This window comes from Camelus ferus, chromosome 10 (assembly GCF_009834535.1).
Source record: "Camelus ferus isolate YT-003-E chromosome 10, BCGSAC_Cfer_1.0, whole genome shotgun sequence".
NCBI classification, from domain to species: Eukaryota; Metazoa; Chordata; class Mammalia; order Artiodactyla; family Camelidae; genus Camelus; species Camelus ferus.
The window spans coordinates 40,650,903-40,676,184 of record NC_045705.1 but is presented as its reverse complement, the minus strand read 5'-3'; the positions used below and the strand labels follow the sequence as shown (position 1 = coordinate 40,676,184).

The following is a 25,282-nucleotide window of genomic DNA, read 5'->3' as shown; positions in this document are numbered from 1 at the left end:
CATGTTTGTATGAATGCCTAAAAATATATAATTCAGTTTTACATGTTTTTGAACTTTACAAAAATATTTTTATATTGAGATTTGCCTTTTTTACTCACCATTATGTTTCTAGGATTTATTCATGTTATTTCATGATGCTGTAGTTTATTCATTTTCACTGCTACATAAATTCCATTTTGATAATGTACCACATTTATCCATTTTCCTTTTGATGGATATTGGATTGTTTCTAATTTTTTGCTCCTATGGTCTGTGTTGCTATGAATAATTTTGATTTGTTTCCTGGTGCATATGTGTAAGAGTGTATTTAATGAGAAACCTGGCTCGCACTATCCATTGTTCAGTTACTTAATTATTCAGTTCTAGTTATATATGTACAGTGATTTCAAAATTGTTGATTTATACTCCATGGGAAACAAATATACCAACTAGAGTATAGAGTAGGATGTTTCTTTGTCTTTATTTTTACAGTCCCTACTCATTTTCAGGTCATCACCTTTTTCTCCTACTGCCATCAGTGAGGTTATTTCATTCATTTTTAATATGTATAAAAGCTGCTTTTGTCATAGTCTGCTTTTCATCTTGGGATTCCCCGACCTCCTAAGTGATTTTTTTAAAAATTTGCATTCATTAAGGTTTATTCTTTGTGCTGTAAAATTCTATGGGTTTTGACAAATGCTTCATGTTAGGTTCCCCATTACAGAATCATTGCAGAATATTTTCATCACCCTGTGCTTTACTTATTCAATCCTCCTTCCCTCTCCCAGAAACTCTAGCAGTCACTGATCATTTTATTGTCTCTTTAGTTTAGCTTTTTCCAAATATTATATAAATGGAATCATAGAGTATATAGCCTAGCTACATGATCGGCTTTTTTAAACTTAGCTATATGCATTTAAGATTCACCCATCTTTTTGCATGGCTTGATAACGCATCCCTTCTTACTGCCAAATAGTATTCCATTATATGAATTTAGTATAGTTTGTTTATCCATTGACTAATTGAAGAACATTTGGTTGCTTCCAGTTTTTGCAATGATGAATAAAATTGCTGTAAGAATTCTCATGTAGGTAAAAATGCAATTTTAAGGATTTCCTCTATTTTATTTTCCTTTGGATACTTATTTATGTAGTTCTTTTAATCAGAAAAAAATTTCCATGTACACATACATGCAGAAGCTATTTTTGAGGTGGTACATGACATTTTGATTTTTCCCTTGCATTTTCTTTACAGATATTCAAGAATTTTATGAAGTGACATTGCTAAATTCTCAAAAAAGTTGTGAGCAGAAGATAGAAGAAGCCAATGAAGTTGCACAGAGATGGGAGAAGACATCCCTTCTCGCTCCGTGCCATGATAACCTTCAGAAGTCTGCAGAGGTATGTTATTGACATTTCTGAAAGTACTAGGTATTTATTTACACTAGAAAATACCAAAACTATTTATACCAGTAAAGAGGAAGTAGTTGTGGTAGCAGTAATTGTAATCATCATCAGTAGTAGTAATCATTATCAACAAATGGTAGTAATAATAATAGAAATGTAGTTATGCCATGCTGTATATAATATTTACATTTAGGTAATTTATAGCATATACCATATTAACAATAATACATTTATATTTAAAAAATAAATATACAGCTATTAGAGTTGTATGTATGCTGAAATGGTTTTTTACAGATAGGGTTATAGGATCAGTTTGGAAACTGCTGTTGGAATTAACAGTTACCAAAGAGTAAGATATGTCTAAGTTGGTATACCAAGTTGAGGTATGTCTCATTCATAAGTGAGGGTTAATATGAAGGAAGGGGCTGATTAATGATATTTTAAAATGGCACTCAATACTTTGAAGTCAAGTAGTAGTGCACATGCATGCAGCACACACACACAATCTGTCAAGGTTGTGTCTTGTGTAGCTGATTTCAGAGCTACATGGAATTCTAGAGGTAATCAGTGGCAGTTTAATTGCTCAATCTTTGGATTGTTAAGATTGAGGCCTGTGATATACTTTCCATCCTGTTCAGAATTGATTTGAAAATTGGGTAAGACTGAGTCTAATGATCACATTAGTTACTTGAAGAAAAACTTAATAATGACAATAATGTGTTAATTCATAGATACCAACTATGTGAAGTTTATAAAATTTTTAAAAGCTTTAAAATCTTAATTTCAATCCCTAGAAGTAATTATTTGAACTTTTTAAAGTCTTTTTTCTGTACAAATATATGTACATAAAATTGGAACAACATCATGAAGGGTGTTCTTATGACTTTTAAATTTAATGCTATACTAATAGTATTTATCCATATCATGTCATTAAATATTTAAAAAATATTTTAATGGCTATTTAATATTCTACCATTTGGAACTTACTTAAGCAGTTCTTCTTTCCAAATTGAGGCTAACTCCAGTTTTCAATGCTGTAATGGACACCCATGTATATATAAACTCTTGTGATTTTTACAATTATTTCATTAAAGTTGATTTTATAAATGAAACTACTGAGTCCAAGGATGTTGACAATTTTAAGACTCTTATTACAAATTGTCAAAGTGCTTTGCAGAAAGATGCTACCAGCAGTGTTTGAAAAGGCATATCTAGCTATACCATTAGTAGCATTAATTTATTAATTGTTTTTGACTTTCAGAATATTTTAAATTTTTATGTGATAAAATTTACCTTTTTTTCTTTATTCTTTTTCCTTTGCTTTGTGCTTCCCCATTCCAGGATTAGTTAACGATTCTCCTGTGTTTTCATAGTCTCTGTTGCTTTGATAATTGTTCTTTTTGAATTTAAAAAAATATGTTTAGTAAATTTCTAGATGCATAGTCCCACACATATACCTAATTGTGTATAAGTGATCAAATGTATACTTTTTATTCTAAATGAAGTTCTTTGGTTTTTTAAAAAAACTTTAATTTTTGCGTGTCTCCTCTTTTACTCACTTCCCTTGCTGTATTACATCTACCCTCCCCACATACAGGATAACCCGTGCTAAGAACTTAATGTGTTTAATGCTTCTACACTTATGTAATATGTATTCATATGTAAATTATATACATGTATATGACAGATGGACATATGTGTATAATCTCCACACTGGAGCATGCACATACATATACACACAGAATTTTGCACAGTAATTGTTTCTCAAAAGATGTTCATATTATATTATAGGAATGTTTCTTCAAGTTGTCTGGTATGGCTTTAATTCATTCTTCTCATGGTTGCATAATTTCGTAGTGTGAGTCTATCACAAATAATTCAGTCATTCTCCTCTCAATGGGAATTTATTGTTTCCAGTTTTCTGGATTAATGCTGCAGTGATTAATCCTGCAATCAGATGATTACATGTACATTTGAACTTACCAGTGCTTTTTATATGTATAGGATAGATTCCCAGAACTTACTGATGCTTTTTACATCTATAGGATGGTATTATTGGCTCTAAGGGGATACATATTTTTAATTTAAAAAAGAGTTGCCAGACTGATTTCACCTTTCACATTTCTACTGACAGTGTATGTCTGTACAATTTTACCTCACATCCATTCCAGCAACAGGTGTTGCTGCTCTTCTTAATTCTTCCAGTTTAATAAGCTTAATGACACTTCATTTTTAACTTAGTTTCCAGTTCCTAGACTGTTAGTGAATTTGAGCATTGTTTTATATACTTGTTGGGTATTTTAATCCACTCTTTTGTGAATTTATTCATATTCTTGTCTTATTTTTCTGTTGTATGTCTCTTTGTTGTCTACTTGTGTGGCATTTTTGCATATTCACATGATTCAGTTTACACCATCTTGCTATATGTAGATTTTCTTAAAGATTTTTCATGAATTGATATATACATACAATGCCTTTGGTTTATGATTAACATTCTTTCAACAAATATATCAGCTAGAAAACTCACTTAAAAAGAAAAAAAGCTTCAGGCTGTTTACTCAGTGGTTATCTAAAAGATTATTTGATTGAATCCATATCAGGACTTTTAATTGGTTTATGAACAGATGCCAGCAATATAAGGAAGAATGATGAGAAAAAAAATCCCATGAGAATTAGACATATTTATTTTTCAGTGTCAAAATGAGGGTAGGCAAGTGTACTTAATGTAATGTGTGTTTTTCGACTTGCATTTAGGACTTCTTTTAACTCTCTTCTATGCATTTTAAAATCCTTTGGGAAGTCCTCAGTCTATGGTGATTTGCATATTGGCCAGTTATATTCAAAATATAAGAACATGAATGCACAGTAACTCCAATCAGTATGCTTCTGAAGAAAGTTTGGTTGCGCTTCCTTAATGCGCTGTGTGAGGCAATGAGGCAGGGCTGGTCTGTCTCAGGGCACAGAAGAAAAGTATCTCTTATTTGGGATCTGAGGATCTTATCCTGTGGGGGTCAGCTTTCCAAAGTCAAAGTTTGGAAAGTGAGTCCAAATTAAGTTGTTGCTGAAATGGTCTAAGTGAAGAACAGTAATTGACAAACAGAACAAAAATGCAGTTTATAAACAGAAAAGCTTAGAATAAGGAACAACAGCCTAGGTAGATTCTGAGGGTGTAGTGCAAATGCTTGTTATGTTTTTTAATTCTCACTTTGTATCCCCACCTTTGAACAAGCTGAGTTTATTTAAAGCATCTGGGATAGACATGTAAATTCTTTAAGAGCAGCAATCATAAATCTCCCTTATGTCTGATACCTTAGCATCCACAAGAGTGTTTGTCATGTAACAGGCTCAAGAAATAAATGTTAAGCCCGAAAGAAGTCCTTTTAAGCATCCTTGGTTCCCAACTTCAGCCTGGCCATAACACTCTATCTATTTCATTATGCTTCTCATTTTCTAGTCTCTTAGCTGGGTCTCCCTGTGATGTAGACTAGAGTGAAGAAGAAATTAGTATGCCTTCCTTGATCAAAGCTGACAAGAGAAGTCAAGGATAATATCCTGTGAATCAATAAGAATGCTATTCTTACGTAGCTGGTACATTGGCTCTGGAAACAGAGGTTTCAAAAAACACTTACACAATGGATGTGCCATTGGGATATTACTTTCTGGTGGGTTATATATGCACTAGTACATTTATTTTTAAAAAGGTGCTATTAAGACCCATAGCATTTAAAAATCTTTAATAATGCAGGAAAATACAGAAAGAGGTATCCTCTGACAACCACAGTCTACTAGTATGAGGCAAAAGTCAAGAATAGTGGTTGAAATAATGACTTTATTTTATGGATTCAGGATTTAACTTAGTGTTTTACTAAGTGGGTTTTTTTTTTTTTTTTTAGTAGAGTCAAGTCAATATCTTGAAGTATTTTGACAAGATAAAAACAAAATCTGGTAGTGTTAAGAATGAAATTGAATGTTTTAGGGGAAAAAAAACCTTTGGATTGGGTATTTTGAAGACAAGTAGGCATCAAAAGTATTCTAGCTGAAAGATGTCACTGATATTTTAATGCCAAGAAGGTGGGTGCCACCCCAGTAGAAGGCTCCCCAAGGGAGGGCACCATTGTACACTCAGTGTCTAGGATAGTACCTGGCACATAAAAATATAAAGAACTATAATAGTGTACAGAATTTTTAACTTCGTTTTTCTGTAAATCAACATGATCTTAGTATTAAGTCTTGAATCTGCTAAGAGGCAGAAAATGTAATCTTAGTCAATTCTGGGTTTTCTGAAGGCATTTCTGCTTTCTGCATAATCACTTTCCCACTTTTCCTCCACCATCCTTTTCCCTCAGAGGGAGCAACTCCCCAGTGCGTATATTCTGCCACTGCATCTCCTACCACAGACACTGTGTAATACTGTACATCACTGTGTTAAGGACAGTGCCTGAAAGACTACTAATGGACTGAATAATGTTGGTGGCAGAGACATGCAAGGAAGTATCATGGTCATCTGTCAGCATCCAGTATGAGATAATCCCGACTGGGATATTTCCTTTCTAATCACTTCTTTATGTTGGCATTTGCAGCTGAGATGCATGTTTCCACCTGGTCTCTAGCTGTAAGATCCACTCCACAATCTACTCCTCCTCTTCATTCCAACCACAAAGCCTCTTCACTTTTTTTTTTTTTTAAATCTCCATCTGTGTATCTCATGGCTACACTGGTAATAACTAGCAGCAAAATGAGCATTTGGCGACTACCTGTTCTTCTTAAGGTACAACAAGATCTTGTGAAGCTGCTCAGGGTCTTCTGTCTAGATATTCCTTTAGCATGTTTCCACTTTATTCTCCTGTGCCCTGTTGATGCTAAGGAACTTCTTTAATGGCTTAGGGTTGGGAGAAGGATGTGAGTTGAAGTGATTCTCATCAAAGTTTTCTTTTTCTCTTCTTTTACTCTTTTTCTCTTGCTCTTTAACATGAGGTTTGTTTGTTTGTTTTTGTTTTGGCCAGAAAGAGGTGGAACATGTATATGTATAATTAAGGAGAAACATATTCCATTTGACTGCATGTTCTTGTAAATATTTCTAGTCTTACACCTGGACTATATAGCTTTTGAATTTAAAAACAAAAATACAGTGTCTGTGTTTTCTGTTATGCTCCCTGGCAGTTCTGGAGACCTCTAAAACAGCAACTCAAAATAATATGGTTAGGGTAAAAAGGATGTGCAAGGAAACCCCATTATTAATGAGTCATTCTATCCATCTGCAACAAATGCAGAAAGATTTGCTTCATTGGTAGTAGCAGATATCCTGCAACTTGAATTTTAATGGTTGACTTGCTGTAGGGAAATCTGCTATGAAGAGAAGAGGGTAGTAGTTATAAATCCCTTAATCAGGTTCTGAAGAATATGAGAAAATAAAATAAAGCCTAAGTTGTAACAAAAGCTTCTCCCCCAGTTTTATTGAGGTAAAATTGCCATACAGCACCGTGTAAGTTTAAGGTGTATAGCATAATGATTTCACTTACCTATATTATGCAATGATTACTACAGTAACATTAGTTAACATCGGTCACCTAACTACCAAAAGAAAAAAAATATATAAAAAATGTCTGTTTCCTTGTGATGAGAACTATTAAGACTTATTCTTTTAACAACTTTCAAATATACCATATAGTAGTGTTAATTATAATCATCATGTTGTATATTACATCACCAGTACTTATTTATCTTCTAACTGGAAGTTTGTACCTTGTGAAACCTTTGCTTTTAAAAGACACTTATGAAAGATGATGCACATCTTCCCTCACAATTCAACTCAGTAGTTCTTTGATATTTTTGGCTTTGTGGTAATGTCTCTATACTTTCAGATTTTTGCTGTAGAATAAGTCAAAAATGATGGAAAAATGAAATTGAAATTTTATAGTATATAGTAAAGACACTGTGTCATCATATTTAATAAAATTTTATGTGGCTGATTTTCTACTGCCCTATTTTCAAACAGTGTAAATGCAATCTAGAATCCTTCACAGAGGTAAGGTCTTTAGCATTTCTGGTGGAACCTAAGACAGACTGTGTAACTTCTTTGTCAGAACCTCCCAGTATCTTCCCACTCAGAGTGAGAGCTAAATTCCTTCATGTGACCTACAGAGCCCTACAAATTGTGACCCCAGATACCTCTCAGGTCTAAATCCTTCTCTTCTACTCCTCACTCATTCCTGTCCAGCTTTTCTAGCCTCCTCACTGCTCCTCAAACACATAGAGTCTTGATTTTTTGCTCTTGCTTTGGCCATAGCCTTAAATGCTATTTCTCCAGATATCTGCTTGGGTAGAAGAGTAACCTCTTTCAAGCCTTAAATGTCATTTTCTAAGTGATTCCTACCCCATTCCATTTAAAATACCCTTCCCACCTGCCCAGCATCCCTGTTATCATTCCTTGCTTTGTTTTTGTTCGTATCACTGTCATCATTTATCAGAGGGGCATTGTGGCCTAGTTGTTATGAGCAAGCCGTCTACAGTCAGACCACTTGCACTTGAATCCAAACTCTACCACCCACTGGCTGTGTGACTTTGGGAAAATTATTTAATCCCACTATATCTCAGTTTCTTCCTCTAAAATGCAATTGTTGCAAGAATTAAATGTCCATTTTCCTTGTCAGTGAAATGTTAGCTGCATGAGGGCAAAGGTTTTTTTCTGTTTTGTTTATTGCCTTTACCCCAGGACCTAGAATAATTCTCTCATTTTATCAATTACTTGTTGAGAAGTTTAGTTATATTATTTTGGCTTCTAGCAACTTTTCCTAAGAACAAATATGCTAAAGTTAGCTCCACCTTTTTAGCCAGGACTATTTGAATCTTCTGTGACAGCTAGCTGTATTTTTAAAATAAGTACATAGTCCAAGTGACAGCTGATAGAATGACTCACTCATCCATTAATTTTTTTAAATTTAAATATTTATCATCTAAGCTACAGTTTTCTTTTAGGCTCTGTGTATCTGTGCTAGATACATTCATTCACTGAGAGACATCAAAATTTTAAAAATATATTTTTCCATTGACCCTGACCTCAAGGAACTTGTTTTCCAGTTGAGAGTCTGGGCTTTTAAGGATGAATCCATGGGAATGGTGACTGAAGCAGTAACCTTGTAGTCAAACATATCTGGGTTCATATATCTTACTCCTGTCACTCACAAGCTGTATGACCTTGAATAATTTATTCAAACATTCTAAACTGTAGGTTCCTAATCAATATAGCAGGGAAAATAATTGTACCTACATCAGAGGGCTTTGAACTCATTATATGAAATTATCTATATAATGTGTTTAATATAGTGCCTGGTACATAGTAGGAACTCAGTCATTTTTGTCTGCTATTGCTGTTGCCTTGAAAAATGGATAGACTGTGTAGAAATAAGTAAAAAGGATGTTCCAGGCAAAGAGAGCAGCCTGAGTTAAGTTAGAGAAATGGTAAAGCAGGGGATATATGTGGGAGATTACAACTAGTTGTGTTTGACTGGAGAGTAGGGTACAATGATGTAGGTAGGGAAAGTCAGAAGATAAAGCTCAGTCATAGAATTCTTCATAGTGAAGGAACCACTGGTAACATTTTGGTATATTTCTTTCCAGCTATTTGTTACGCAGTATAAATTTGTGTAAAAGACTACTTATAAGAATTGAGATTAGAACTACAGATAATAATAGCTAACATCTATGTTCTGCTATATATGTACCAGACACTGTTCTACATGTTTTACATGTATTAATCCATATTGCTTCCCCTGTGGCTCTTCTTAACAGATCTATTATCTCTTCTAAGATTTGTTTTAAAAAAGAAAAGTAAATAAATAAGAAAAACTCACTGTGAAATTCTCCCAAGATAGTATGTATCTCAGTACATAAAATAATCTTGGTTTGACACTCCATAGCTGATTATTTGGCAGTATTTCTCCAGCTGTCTTCTAATATGACTGTTCCTGGTTCGGTCTACTTCCATTTCTGTAATAGGAGTTACTTCTTGGAGTACAGATTTCCTTAGAATCTTTGTGTTATTAAAAGGGGAAAGAAGTTGGCTGGATCAGGAATTATCCATTACTTAGATTTTTAGAATGAGTTTATGTTGTTCTAATTGGTTGTCCCTCTGACCCTTATGTGATAACACGGACTTTCCATATTACCAATTCCGCAGGAGATGGAGGAAAAACTTCTTTTTTTATTGCCCCTTTCCTCACCGTCACACACACCCAGGGGAAGGCTCTGAAGGTAGAGGAAAGTGACACTATCAGCTTCTCTGCTCAATCCTCTGTCTATAATCTATCAAGGAGACTACTCTGGTGACATCAGAGTTCTTGGGGGTGGGGTTGGAGGTAATTATTCAATAGGCAGGGCTTAAGGTGAATGATATGTCCCTTCAGAGAGGGTCCTAGAGCAGGCTTTCCTGCTATTTTCAGCCCTATAAAGCAACATTTCCCCCAGGACTTCTGACTGAAGATCTTGTTATTCAAGCTATCTTCCTCTTTGTCTGATTCCATTTTTTGTAGTCATAGTTTATGAAAATTATCCTTTTCTGGGTGTTTTACCAAACCTCAGTTTTTAGTAAGGATAGCATTTATTAATTTATTCTACTGATATTTATTGGGTATATGTTATATGTTAGATATTAGATATATATCAACAAACAAAACAGAAATTTCTGCCTTCATAGACATTATATTCTAGTGGAGGGGAAAAACAGTAAGTAATTATCAAAATTAAATAAAGAGTATACTACATTAATATGTGATGACTGCTATGGGAAAAGAAAATCTGATTGAAAGTCATTAGGAATGGTGGTTACAAAGGATAACAATTTTTAATAGAGTGATCAGTGTAGGCCTCAAAGGCAAGGTGATATCTGAGCAAAAACTTGAAGGGATTGTCCATGCTTTTACCTGCAGAAAGAACATTCCAGTTGGAGAGATAGCTAGTATGAAGGTCCTATAGTGGAAACACACCTAATATATTCAGGGAATAATAGGGCATATCTGTTGGGCTGCAGCTGAGGAAACAGATGGAAGAAGAAAAGAAGGTGAGGTCCAAGAGGTTATAGGAGGCCAGATTATATACAACCTTATAGGCTATTGGAAAGATTGTGAGAAACTATTGGAAATTTTTGAGCGTATTAATGACTTAGTCTGACCCTCCCAAAAGGCATACAGAATCTTCTGTTTTTAGAAATTAAAAATATTTTATTTTTGCCTGGATTGGCTTGACTCATCATGAGTTTCCACAGGCTGCTTTACTGTGGCTCTGTATGTAGAGTATTTTGAAGTGATAGCAAGGACAGTGGAGTCCTTGTTTTGGATCCTATGAAATCCCTGTAGTGTGCTTCCCAGTGACAGATTCTCCCATGAAACAAAGTCAGATGAGTCTCCAAAGTAAAAGATTTGACATAATTTTAATGGTATGTAGTTTGAAAAGACCTAGAGGTCAAGGTTTTAGACTTTTCTTGTCTCAAAAGAGTCATTTACCTGTTTGCATTCAGCCTGATACTGTTTTAAATATAAGCTTCACCTACTAGTTCTTAAAATTTTATCTCAGGTACCTAGAGGGAGAGATCTTTCGTCTCACTTCTTCAGCATGTATGTGATAAAATTCTGTTTAACTTAAACTCTGATTTATATAAGGTTTTTAGAAAATGTAAATCAAAAGGGTTTTGTTGTTGCTCCTTTAAAGCATTTAACCTGTAATATGGTGTTGATGTCACAAGGTGGCAGAAGCAGAGTCATGACAGCTATTCTGTGTTGAGCTGATGTATTGGAACAAGATGAAAATTAATTCACTTGGCCTTTAGTTTAGGACTATAACAAATAAATTCTTGTCTTAAACATTAAAAAATAACTATACAATTTGAGGTTAGATTTTGTTTATTTCTATGTTTCTTAGGTGTTTTTTCCTGTACTATAAGTGACCTCTCTCTCTCTTCCATTCTGGTCTATGCTGAGGCACATATTGCTCCCCTCCTATCTGCTAACACTGTGTTAACTGATTTTAGCTTCCAGTAATAATGAGTTTTCGGCTTGACAATCTTTCATTCTTTGGTGAAAGAAGTGGACATAGCATCCTCCTCACTTCTGCTTTAAGAATTTATATATATTAGCCTGTTTTTTCCCACAGAACTTGAATTGCTGAGTTGAAGCCTGCAATTCTAACTTGGTAACAGAAAGAAAGCATTTTTGTATTACTGAACAGTTATTAAACCCTGTTGCAGTAACAGCATTGGGTCGGCAAGGAGGCAGCTTGGCATAACAAAAACTGAGTCATCTGAGAACTCTGTGTTTTAATTTTGGTTTTGCCACTTGTTCTGTGACCATGGCCAAATTACTTAACCTCCATGAACGTCAATTCCTGTATCTGTAGAATGTTAAAATAATAACGATGTTTATCTCATAAGATTGTTGTGAAGAATGAATAATACATAAGGCATGTAAAGTACTTAGAACAGTTCCTGAACCTAGTATATACTCCATAAATAGCAGCTATTTTGATGTGTTCTTATGGAAAGTCCTTTCACATCTCTGAGTCTCACTTCATCAGTGAAAGGAAGGAAAAACCCTACATGTTGGGGAGAAGCAAATGAAAGGCTGTATATAAGAAAGCTTTGAAAACTGCATTCTGTAAACTGCATTATATTAAAATGTATGGTAAATATTTTATTTCCCTAGTTCATCACTTGTCCCTGGGGATTCAGATCAAATAACAGACGAGAAAGCATTTTGCAAGGCAGAAGCATTATGTGAATATGAGATAATCTCATCATCATTACTATATGACGTGCAAATATCTTCTCATATGCCCATTGCTGTTACTTGGAATCCTTTTCATGGATATTTTGGTGAGACTGAAGAGGAGAAAGACAGTAACAGTAATTTCTGTTAAAATGTGCATACCTGCTGTGAGATAATACCTCTGTTAGTGGGCTCTTGTGTGAGCTTGTCAGAACTCCAGATTGGCATTTAGATAAGAGCAGTAGTTTTTGTTTGTTTTTGTTTGGTTTATTTATTTGTCTATTTGAGAGAGTGGGTGAAAAAAGAGTACTTATTTGTCGTGGGGAACTTGGGTAATGGTGGCAGGGTTGGGGGAAATAAATGATGATAAATGGGTTGGGAGAGATGTGAAGTAGACAGAAGAGGCAAAGTCGGGGAAAGGGAACATTAAAGGAGAAGTGAGTGATCTCAGACATAAACTTTAAATACTATTTTATTGTTTTGTTTTGTTTTGTTTATTATACCAGTCTGGTAAGAGGCACAGAAATAAGCCCTTATAAGGAAAGATGAAACTGTCTTCCCTTCTGATCCCCTTCACTTCCCTCTCTTTCTTCCCTCCCCTTTTCCTCCTTCCCTTCCCTTTCCTATCACTTACAGAATATCTGCTATGTGTATTCATCTTCGTGTAGTGTCTTTTAGCTTCCACCTACCTCTGCACACAGCTGGTTTGTACAAGTGAACTTCAGGAACACCTTCTTGCACAGCTTCAGGTCTGCAGCAGCTTTCTTTGACTTTCCCCTTTCAGTTAGTTCCTCCTTTCTTCCAATCTTCTAGTTCCTGATACGGATACTAGTTACTTTCTCCTTGGACTTGCTATCTTTCTTTATATCAATTACAAAGATGAGGAAGACCAAGGTTCTTTATTTGATCTTATACTTTAGTAGGAGTAGCAGTGTCTCATATGGATACAGCATTACATGTTTAAAAATATCACTTATTTTGGTTGATTCTTGTAATGGCTTAGTGAGCCAGGTAGAATTGATGTTACTATCCATATTAGAAATGAGGAAGCTGTGGACAGGCAATTTGTTCAGGCTCATATTGTTAGAAAGTGATGGAGTTAGGAGTTTGACTTCAAGCTAAGAATTCCCCTAACATACTACAGGAGAGAAGGGGCAGTTTTCACTGGGATATTGGAGATGGTTTCATGGCTAGGTGGCTTTAGCAACTGGCTTTGTGTGCTGCTTAAGACTTTGGTTGAAGAGACAGGTATTTCAGGTACAGAAAAATGAGCAAAAGCTTGGAAGAGTAATAAAACCTTTTACTTATAAATGAAGTCTGGGCCAGGCACTTTTAATGTATTATCTCTTAATCTCTATAGCAATCCAGCAAGGTAAGTATTTTATTGATTGATTGCTCACCTTGTTTTAAATAGGATTTGAGGTAGTAAGTAGATATTATTATTTCTAATTTGTAGAAGATGAAACTACGCTTCAGAAAAGTTAAGTAACTTGGTCAAAGTCATACAGTAAAATGTGGTGTCATGGGGATTAATAAACACGTGCCTGACATCCCATGCCTCTTCCTAGGAAGAAATGGGAAAGGCTTTATGGGTAGTGAGTAGTCAGGGTCAGCAGACAGGACAGCTGGGAATAAGACTGGCAAGGTGATTTTAGCTGAGAGACAGCTTTAATTACAATACTATAGAGTTTAGACTTTCTTCTCAGGCAGTTGTGAGCCATAGAAGGTTTTTGTGCAAGGAAGTGGCATTGACAGCTATGCTGAGGAAGATTAAGCCGGCAGCATCATGCATGATAGATAGGAGAAGAGAGAAGCTGGTGGTGGGAAGACCAACTGGGTGTCTGTCCCATTAGGAAATACTCGGCTGAGTACCTGGAGAACTACACATTTCCTTTCTTGAGGATACTGAATAATGGTTTTTGCCTTACAAGAATCATTTCTCATGGGTAATAACTTGATTTATAAAGAACAAAATTATGTTATATTTAGAAAATGCAGTCAAACTAACTTGTAAAAGAAGGGAAAATGCTAATGGCAAAATTAATTACCTAGGGAAACCTCTGAGTAACTTATGGAGCTGGTGGTTACTTTGCAGAGGCAGAATGTTAGTTTAGCATTTATCTGTGAATAATTTACAGTAATAATTTTCTTTGGAGCATTCTAGCTAACCTTCCAATAATATGAGCCAAAATAGTGAGAATATTTAAGTTTCTACCTAATATTCAAATGTAATGAAAGTGGGTCACATTCATACTTACTAGAAACACTGGACCTTAAAAGGTCGTATTATTGAGATGGTGTGAAGATATTTAACTGTAAAAATCCACTAATTTTAATCACTTTGAAATTTCTCTAAGTTTCACCTTCCTCTCCATTCACAATGCCACTGATCTAATTCAGTCTTTCATAGAATCTCACCAAGAGATTTGGCATAATCTAGTCTTTCCTCTTTCAATTTAACCTCCATAATCCAACAGTTTAAAAACTACCTGTTGATTCTCAGTGAATACTGACTTGTTCCATTTCCTTAGCATAACAGGCACCTTGGTATAGCCTTCACAGTCTGGCCCAAAGTAAGTCTTAAACTTTGTTCTTGTTATTTCTTCTGTCTGGAATATTTTTCTCTTTGTTTTCATCTTGAAATTTCCTGTTTAATCTTTTAAAGACCTACTTGGCTGTCACCAATCTTTTAATGACCTAAAGTAGAACAAATTCTTCTATCCTGTGTGTTGCTGAAGTCCCTGGTAAGAGTGTTTGTGGTACTCTATTAGAACTAGTTGCTCACCTTTTAGAGCAAAAGTGCTTCACCTTTCAGATGTTGAGCAGCATGATATCTAGTATTAAATTTGCTCATACAGCTATAATATAGTTTATTTAAAGCTTATTAGGCAGTAAGTATTTAATAAATGTTATTGAGTGGATGATTGACTATATTTTCCTTGATGTCTGAGAAAAATCTGCTGTTTTTCTAAATATATATGTATGTATGTATATACATATATATATGTATATATGTACACTAGAAATATATATGTATATGAGAAGCATGTCTTAAAATTTTCTGGTTGACCCAGGGAAGAGGTTCTAGTCCTAGATAAATGAAGAGGTTGTTAAAAGTACAAAAGTGACTCATGGTAGTTAACAGATTACCCTGTTCTTTAAAGTACTTATTATGTGGCAGACTGTGAGACAATTATGGTCTAAAAATGATGTCATGTAGTTTTACATCGTTCCCTGTACATGAACCTTATTAGCAGATTGTGTTACTATCAGAGTCAGAGATGTTAATAGGTCATTAGCAGTCTCAGAATGGTTAGGTTGTAGGGACTATTCTCTTTCCTGCTGCAGACTTGATTTGGGTTGATTGCCTGGCCACTTTAGTAACTTCTTCTTGTTAAAAATTGATTTTTTGCCATTTTTGCAGTTATGCAATTTTACAGTTCCATTCTTTATTCAAAAGGCTGAGTATCCTGGCAAAAAAGATATGGGAGTCTTCACGTTCTCTAAAGTTTTGTTCCCACAGAGAAAGGAGCTTATAGTATCTGGGGATCAATCCAACTTTGAAAATATTATGGCAAGGGAGTGAGAATTGTTCATGAGGTAGAGCTATCGATAACTTGATAATAATAATGTAACCGTGGAAAGTATTTCAAATGTCCGTACTCTACAAGCTTGATGTATGCCACCTGTGTGATGTGGTAGTAGGTCTAAGGAAGTCTACTTGCCTTAAGCCCCGTCTATGGAGAGTTTATATGGAAACCTCAAAGGGACTTAATATCTTTAACAAGAAGGATAGTTTTCTTGCTTCAAATCAGCTTAGTATTTTTTCTCTTAGGGAGCTAGCACTTTCCATATTGTACTATAGTTACTTGTGAGCATGACAGAACTCCCTTACAAAATTGTGGACTCAGGAACTATTCCCTGTGTGTATAACTCAGCACTAGTCCAGATACCTGCATACAGAAGTCACTTAGTGAATGGTCATTAGATAAATAAATGGATTATATTACTGTCTTATCTAAAAGTACCAGTTTTTAAACTACGTAAAATCATGACATTGGACACAGTAATTGAAACTTGGTGTGTTCCAGAAAATTTCTGATATATGATTATCCAACTTGTAACACTGATTAGACCTATTTCCTGAGGCAGTCTGAAGCAGAGGGTGTGGGTGGGACAGGTCCAAGCTGCAGTATGCAAGGGGGAAGATGAAAGTCTAGAGGCTGAGCAACAAGATACAAATATAATTCCAACAAAGAAGTAGTTGGCTTGTAATTGAAAGGATCCAGGTGAGAACTAGATTGAAGCAGATACTTGCCTGGGATACCTTAATAGGCCAGTAGCTATATGGTTGTAATGTCAGTCTACTTTAAAAATAAAGGACTGAGATATAGACTTTACCATTTCCATTATGGGACTGTTCTAGTTGTTAGAAAGTTCTCCCATAGGTAGAATAAAAACATGCTTTCTTAAAATTCTACCTATTAGTTGTAATTCTGCAACAAAGAGCAAATATACATTCTTTTCCGTCAGTTTGAAAACCGTCAATTGTTTCCTTCTTCTGCTCTGAACCTTTCCTGTCAAGTGTTTATCTGATTTAAGCATCACATAGAGCTTTTTGAGAAACATTAGCAGTCTCAATTATGTGTTATTTTAATCATTAAGTAAGAATGTAAGAATAGAGTGGTAAACAGTGAAGTATGTACCCACATTGTAATGGTGCTAACTAAAATAAAATCATTGGGATGGGGCTTTTCAAAAAAGGGATGATAACAACTTAGCCTAATACATTATAGCCCAGATATTTAGAAGTAACTATACAGCTTTACTCAAGAGGAAAATGTCAATAAGAATAGAAAAAGAGCTCTGAGGAGCCAGAGCCAATTCTACACTCTCTTAGAAATTTGTCAGGATTAAGTAAAATAATGTAAATAAAGTGCTTAGCACATTGCTTGTCAGTAAATACTCCCAAAATGAAAGTTATTAAATATAGGGAGTAATTGCTATTGGCAGACACACTCATGATCCTGAGGAGTGAAATCTGACAGCTTGGTAATAATGAAAAGGCAGGGAGAATGAAAATAAAAAGCAAAAAACAAACATAAAAACACAAAAAACTCTGTAGTCTGAAATCATTTTGCATGGGATAAACTCTCTGAAGCAATTATTCTGCTATAGAGTAGAGAAATAGTTAATGTTTGAAGTAGTTAAAATTATTGTATGATTTCCTTAAGAGAAAAGGAATAAACATTTTAGAAAGACTCCCATACAAAATAAAGTCAAATAATATTTTAAAGGATTAAACTCAAAAGATATCAGAGAAACTCTTTAAAATGACTTATTCCACATGACTTCAGATAGCTGGGTGTTTGGCTTGGGCTTGTGTCAGATTATTTGACAACATTCATTCAACTTGCACTGACTAAATGCCTTAAATGGGGAAATGAGTGAGACCAAATCCTTGCCCTAAAGTAGGTTAATTATCTGGAAGGAAGACAGACATACACTCAAGTAGTACCCAAGTAGCTTAATATCAAGTGCAAAAGTAGAGATGGATGCAAAATTTTACAGGAACACAAAGCAGGTTTATTAAACGTGGATTATGGAACTGCTGCCAAGGAAATCCTGAAAAAAATATTATTACATAGAATGGAAAGTTCTCACTCTCTAGAATTTGTAGTGCAACACCAAATGGCTTTGTTTTGTAACATTTTGCTATGTCTGTGATAAAAGTGACTCCCTGTTGAGACAAACATTTCTTCATCACAGTTGATTGGTTCTGAGTAAAAGGAAAAGCAACGTGGGTGTAACAGATACTTAAGCAGTCACTTCCTCACCCTTTCAACACATTTTTATTGCGTGTTTAAAGTTCTCACAATGCACCCCATACTAGGGTTACAAAGATGAATGAGACTCCAGTATATGCAGTGGGAGCTAAAGTGCTGCCACGAAAGGACCACAGGACTTGGAGCCAAATGAGCTGGGATAGGAATTCTGCTTCCCCTACTTACAGTTATGTGATTTGGAATGTGCCCCTCTTAACCTGTGTAGTGAGGATAAAATTATTTTGCCTTGATAGTTGTTTTAAAAGGTGGACCTGTATATGTAAAGCATCTAATTTGTTTTGGTTTTGGCACATAGTATATGCTCAATAATTGGAAGCTATGTATACAATAGTGCTTGTCTTTAAGAAGCTTATCGTCCAGGGGGGCATGCAGAAATGCAGTCTATAATATACTGTGATGTCACAGAATAGGGAGTGCCTAAGTTTGCGTATGGAAAAAGAAGGTCTTCTTAGAGCAGGCAACTTGAGAAAAAATGTTGAGGAATGGAATTGGCAGTAAACAGAGCGGGAGGAGTTTCTAGCTGAAGAAGCAGTATTTGCAAAGCATGGCGTTTGAAAGAGAAAGTGTATCTTTTTTTTACCCTAGGAACTGCACATAGCTCTGCATAGGCTAGAGCACAGGGTGTCCGTCTGGTGGAGCGTGGTGGGAGGTAAGACTGGAGCACAGATAGGATCAGCCTGTTAAGAACCTTACATGGTTCTTATATGATTTCTAAGGATTTAGATAGTGGGCAGTCATAGGAAGATTTTAAGCACAAAATAACGCAGGTCAATGGTAATAGCATATAGACTTTAGAAAGCTACATCTGTGAGGCCTAAAAAGTAACATTACTTGTGAAAAATCCCTGGGACAAATACTGATTTTGAGGGGGAAGGTTGTCTAGCACTGTGTAGTCTGAGAAGGAGCCACGCTCCTGGAGCCCTTGATGGAGTCCATGGGGATACAGTGCTGTAATCTTGGCTTGGCTTTGTTTTTTGTTTTTTGTTTTAGCTAAAACACTACCCTATCAATAGCAATGACCATCAGCAGCCCTTACCTATGAGTTTGGTGAATATAGTGCAGCAAAACTGAGTATTAATCACTTTCAAAGAAAAGTGTACCTAATGATAAACTATAGTTGGCATCCCAAACACCTGTCCTATCGATTAGCTACCTGTTGTGGCAGCTGCCATACCTTTGAGGTTCCTTTGAAGGGAGAGATGCACAAAGGACAAGAACAGACAAATGGATACTTTGTTACTAGATGGCTTTGGCCCCAGACTCCCATTTGGTCGCCTACTGAAGTGAGTAGTACCATGTAGAGTTTGGAGGTCTCATGTCTTGCTTATAACTAGACTAAAGGCCTACATAAAAAGCTGGCTGAACTCCCTTCTTAGTACCTTTGTTTAAGGCCTTCATCCTTGTCTCCAACCTTGAGATACTACTATTTTGTTGATGAGGAGAGGCAGGATTAGATAAACCTAAGGGAAAATTGCCAAAGAAGAGAAAAGCATGTCTCCATCAAGCTTAAGTTGGGTATATGTACCTCCAGAGACTTTCTTCCTGAGATGTATTCCTGGCTTCTTCTTGGTTTCCAAATGCCAAGGGATAAGAAGAGGATATTCTTTTCAAGAAGGTGGACTTTTACTGCACTGGATGCAGTGAGATGAGAGACTCTGAATATAGTGAATCCCCCAAAGGGAATACCTCAAAAGAGACTTTAAATAAAAAAGAACTCACCATTTGAAAACAACAGCTTTTAACCCCTTCCCTCTGCACCCTAACCCTACAATGGCCCACGTGGACTCAGATGGGATTGTCTAGAGTGGAGAGACTGATGTGTCCCAGTCTCTGGATCCCTTCTGTTTAGAGATCGATGTAACAAATAGTGATGGTCCCTGTTTCACCTGATGCTGCTCAGATGATGTGTTTCTTTTTGGAACCTTTGGGAGGGATGTAGATGAACTTGAGGGCATTCAGAGGACAGAGACTAGGAGGGCCAAAAGAGACAAAAACCATGTCTGTCTCCTGCATATAAAACTGCATGTGTTGAAGGCTGAAATTTTATTTCATTAATCTCTGTTTATGTTATCTAGTAGAGTGCCTGGCACATTGTTGGAGCTTAATAGATAATAGATATGTTTTAATGGGTGAATGGATACATCAGTGAATTAATGCATGTGAAAGCATTTATAATTTAAATTATTAGGGATGCATAAACTCAAAAGTAATGGCCATGGGGACATCAAAGTTTTCTCTCATGTGGAAGAAGATCTTCAAAGGATAGATCTAGAACAAAAGTGTGAGGATATATGGAGGCTGATATATGCAAAGTGGAAGAAATAATTGTCTAATAATGAATTTCATTATTATTATAGTCATGGATATTCTGTCCAAGAAATGTCCATAAAAACTCAAGCAGTAGAACTCTTTACGGTGGTCTCATTTATGCAGAACAGAAGGTGAGAGGGAGATTCAGCCGAGTGCTTATAATGCACCACATCTATTGAGGTTGTCGCGTGAATTTTCTCATTCTCAAAACTATCCATGATGCGGGTTCTGTCGTTATGTCCTTTTTAAAAATTAGGAATCTGAGGAAAAGAGTTTAAATGACTTGTCAAAGATCAAGTAGGTCTTGGTGGAGCCAGGATTTAAATTCAGAATTTCTCCTTCTAGGGCCTGCACTCAGATAAAGGCAGCAGAAAAACCAAAGAATCAGCCTCAGGAACTTTAGCCCATTGTTCACTGATATATTCATTCATTCACTTATTCATTTATTAATTAAAAATTATCTGAGGGCCTACCTGTACTAGAAATTATGTTAGGTCCAGAGAATGTATAATGGATATGAATATATGAATATATAAATGAATATGAAACAATTTCTACCCTCAAGGAGCTCATCTTCTCAGTAGCTATGAATTGCCTCAAACATGTCTGAGAAAAAATAATGAGAGAGAAGGCTAATGTGGGTTTATGAAATAGCGCATGATTACTGGTCAAGGTTTCAAGGAGAAGGTAAGACAGAGAAAGTAGATGGAGTGAGAGGCCAAGGTGGGAGCTATTATATAGGCATCCCGATGGAAAATGGGCCAGAGTCAAGCAAGGAGAAGAAGTTGGACCCAAACAGATTGAGACCTTGGAAACACCCCCAAACAAGCAGAGATGTAGTGTGAAATCCACATTACAATCTAGAGAAACCAAGGAATTTTTCCTAGGAGGGTCAGCTGGACTGTCTATAGTTGACATGGTAGAACTTGTCTCAAACCTCAAAGGAGGCAGGACAAGCCAGCTGATTTTGAATTCCAGTTTTGCCATATGTTAGGTGTCTGATCTTTACTCTCTATGAACTCTAGTTTTCTTATCTGTGAAATGGGGATTATAGTACTTATATCAAAAAATAGTTGTGAGGGTTAAATGATATTAATTGCAGGCAAACATGACTCTTTGCCTGATCAAAGCAGGTGCTCAATAAATGTGAGTTCCCTTCTCCAGCATTCAGCTTTGAGGGGAACAGAGCCTGAGCCTCTCCTTCCTCCCACCGATCCTTCCTAATCTTAAAGAGAGCTTCTGCCTTTTTGTTAATTCAAACATGTTATAGGTTTTATAAAAATCAGGCCTTTAGATAGAACACAATTGCCTATTATAGAAGCGTTTTAGGGAGAGGAGTCCATTGATCTTTTAATCATTTTCTGTTAGAAGTTTTCTGAGAACCGTTACCTGGTACATGCCTGAAAACATTAAACATATACAGCTGGGTGACCACTTATGTTAAAAGTCAGTTCAGTAAAGGTGTATTGAAATTCATTGTGTTAAACTAAGATCTTTAGGAGTTTGCATTCTCACTGCAAAGTCACATATCTCAAGAAATAACTTAACATTTTATTTCTTTGAATTTTGTTCTTTAAGCAGAAAACTAAGTCTGATATCTTCACTTAAGTATTTTCCTGAAAACCTATTTGAGATAGTGCCATGACCATTTCTTGATTTACTGATCCCTGTCACTTAAATATTGTTTACACAAATAATAGGAAATATCCATAAGATTGCAATTTTTCAATTCCAGTTTTAAAAGGATAAAGAGGAATATTGAGGGACATAGTAAATAGGTGAGTTAAAATAATTTGTATTCAGTGTTTATATAATAGGAGAAGATTTTTAGCAAATGCATTTGCTCTAGAAGAAAGTGATGCAAGCCCACAAATAATGTCTTACTCCGAATTTGGTCTTTTGAGGCCTATTTTTTTTTTTAAAAAGGAATAAGGTATGTTTTTATTAATGTGAGGCAGGTGAAAACCTCTCCCAAACTGTTCCTAAGACCATCACAGTAACAGTTCCTGAGGCCTCAGAGTAAATAGGCATATAAGAGCCCTTCTACAGAACCAGTGTCCAGCTATTGAAAATTTTGTTTAGATCCTGAGTTTATAATGAATTGTCTTGTGGCCTTTGGTAAATTTCTTAATCTCTCTATCCCTCAATTTCCTCATTTGTAAAACTCTTCAAAGGATCAAATAATATTATATATGAATACAGTTTATAAACTTAAATTCTCTATAATACCATTGTTGTTTTAATCTTCTGGAAGTGTCCTTTTCCATGGAAGGTAACTGAAGGAGTCACTGTTTAACATAAGATGATATTAGTTCATTTACCACCTCGTTACTGAACAAATAGATTTAGGTGAATATTGCCTAAATACTTCCATGATTGTTTCTCAGAATTGCACATACAAAACTGCAAGCTCCTTCATCCTTCTCATTCTTATCTTTATAAAAAAGCTTTACTGTATTGTTATTTAAAAATTCTAATCATGTTTTTTTCAGTGGGAAAGTCTGATAAATTGTTGTAAATTATGTTTCTCACAGACACACCTAAGTTGTGTTTATCTAGTTTCAAAAATCATCCAAATATGAGAATCTAACATTGATTCTCAAATATCTGTTGTTTCTTATAAACAACTATATCATGTTTTCTTTCTCCATACATTTCTATTTAGGAGAATGCACTTCTAAGTTTCACTTCTTCCACACTATTTTGAACAGATTTCATTTGACCAAGAAATACTACCCCTCTCAGGCTTGATGTGCACATTTGCATATCAATAAATGGAATATGATTTTTACCTCATGGCTATTTTCAGAGCATTGATGGTTTTTGGGTTCCCATAACTAAACAAATGTGTCTAGATGACTGAGGATCCACTTTTTGTATCATTAGGCATAATAAAATTACTGTGCATGCATCAATCTTTATTTTACATCAATAAAGTCTGAGATCATTTTATTCCTCCCTGTTTTTGCTCTTTCATTTTCTAAATTTAGCTCACATGTACCTGGTTTCTATTTTTTTTTCAGCCTTAGTAATGTATTGTAGCACATTTTTTAGCCTATTTAGTTACCTGAGGAATTTTGAATTAGGTTGCTGTAATTATTCCGATAATTATAAATTATTTCATATTAGAGGTTGCTTGTCTGAATAAAGATTTTTCTGATTGTCTCTTAATCTGCTGCAGGACCTGTTGCAAACAATAGTATTGAGAGCACTGTTATTGATATACCAGGCCCAAAAAAGAAAGAAAAAAAAACAAAGAAGAAAAAAATAATACATCAGACTTAAAAATTGAAGTTTTATTTTTTTATTTTATTATATTTGTTTCAGGTGTACAACATTGTGATTTAGTATTTTTACAGAATATACTCAATTAAAAGTTGCTACAAGGTAATGGCTGTAATTCCCTGTGCTATACAATATATCCCTTTTGCTTATTTTATACATAGTAGTTTTATCTCTTAATCCCATAACTAATTTGCTCCTCCCCCTTCCTCATCCACTTTGGTAACCACTGATTTGTTTTCTGTACCTGTGGGTCTGTTTCTGTTTTGCATATACATTTGTTTGTATTATTTTTTAGATTCCACATGTAAGTGATACCATACAATATTTGTCTTTCTCTGACTGCCTTTATTTCACTAAGCATAGTATTATTTAGGTCCACCAACGTTACTCTAAATGGCAGAACTTCATTCTTTATTATGGTTGAGTAATATTCCATTACACACACACACACACACACACACACATATTAAGAAGATGTATATATACTTGATACTGATGGACACTTGAGTTGCCTCCATATCTGGCCTATTGTAAACAGTGCTGCTATGAACATTGGGGTGCATGTATCTTTTTGAATTAGAATTTTCATTTTTTTTCCTGATATATAACCAGGAGTGGAATTGCTGGATCGTATGGTAGTTTTGTTTTAAGTTTTTAAAGGAAACTCTGTATTATTTTCCATAGTGACTGCACCAGTTTACATTCCCACCAACAATGCACAAAGGTTCTCTTTTCTCCACATAATTGCCAAAGTTTGTTATTTATAGACTTTTTGATGACAGCCATTCTGATAGATGCGAGGTGATACCTTGTTGTTTTGATTTGCATTTCTCTGGTAATTAGTGATATTGAGTATCTTTTTATGTGTCTGTGAGCTATCTGTATGTCTTCGTTGGAAAAATGTCTCTTCAGGTCTTCTAACCATTTTTTTGAATGGGTTGTTTGTTTTTTTGATACTGAGTTATATTAACTGTTTAAGTATTTTGGGTATTAAACCCTTGTTGATCATATCACTTGAAAATATTTTCTCCCATTCCAGAGGTTGTCTTCTCATTTTGTCAATGATTTCCTTGGTTGGGCAAAAGCTTTTAAATTTAATTATATCACATTTGTTTATTTTTGCTTTTACTTCCTTTGCCTTAGGAAACAGATCCAGAAAAATATTGCTATTATTTACATCGAAGTGTTCTGCCTGTTTTCTTCTAGTTTTATGGTTTCCAGTCTTACATTTAGGTCTTTAATCCATTTTGAGTTTATTTTTGTATATTGTGCGAGGAAATGTTATACTGTTATTGTTTTACATGTAGTTGTCCAGTTTCCTTGGCACCACTTGTTGAAGAGACTGTCTTTTCTCCATTGTATATTCTTGCCTCCTGTGTCATAGATTAAATGACCACAGGTGCATTGGTTTTTTCTGGACTCTCTGTTTTGTTCTACTGATCTATATATCTGTTTTTGTGCCAGTACTGTGCTGTTTTGACTACAGTAGATTTATACTACAGTCTGAAGTCTGGGAGCATTATACTTTTCAGCTTTGTTCTTTTTTTTCAAGGTTGCTTTGGCAATTTGGGGTCATTTGTGGTTCCATGTGAATGTTAGGATTATTTGTTCTAGTTTTGGGAAAAATATCATGAGTGTTTATTTTGTTAGGGATTGCATTCAATCTGTAGGTTGCTTTGGGTAATATGGCCATTTTAACAAT

The 25,282-nt window shown here is 35.2% G+C and overlaps 1 protein-coding gene across 9 annotated transcripts in view; it reads left to right on the top strand.

The window, feature by feature from the left end:
* Positions 1-25,282, top strand: part of DLG2 (discs large MAGUK scaffold protein 2) — a 1,704,777-nt gene that overhangs the window by 200,581 nt on the left and 1,478,914 nt on the right. For all 9 annotated transcript variants that reach the window (XM_032488772.1, XM_032488771.1, XM_032488766.1 and 6 more), the window contains one exon: positions 1,234-1,379. In XM_032488772.1, the coding sequence (XP_032344663.1) occupies positions 1,234-1,379 (146 nt within the window). The remainder of the gene's footprint in view (positions 1-1,233; positions 1,380-25,282) is intronic.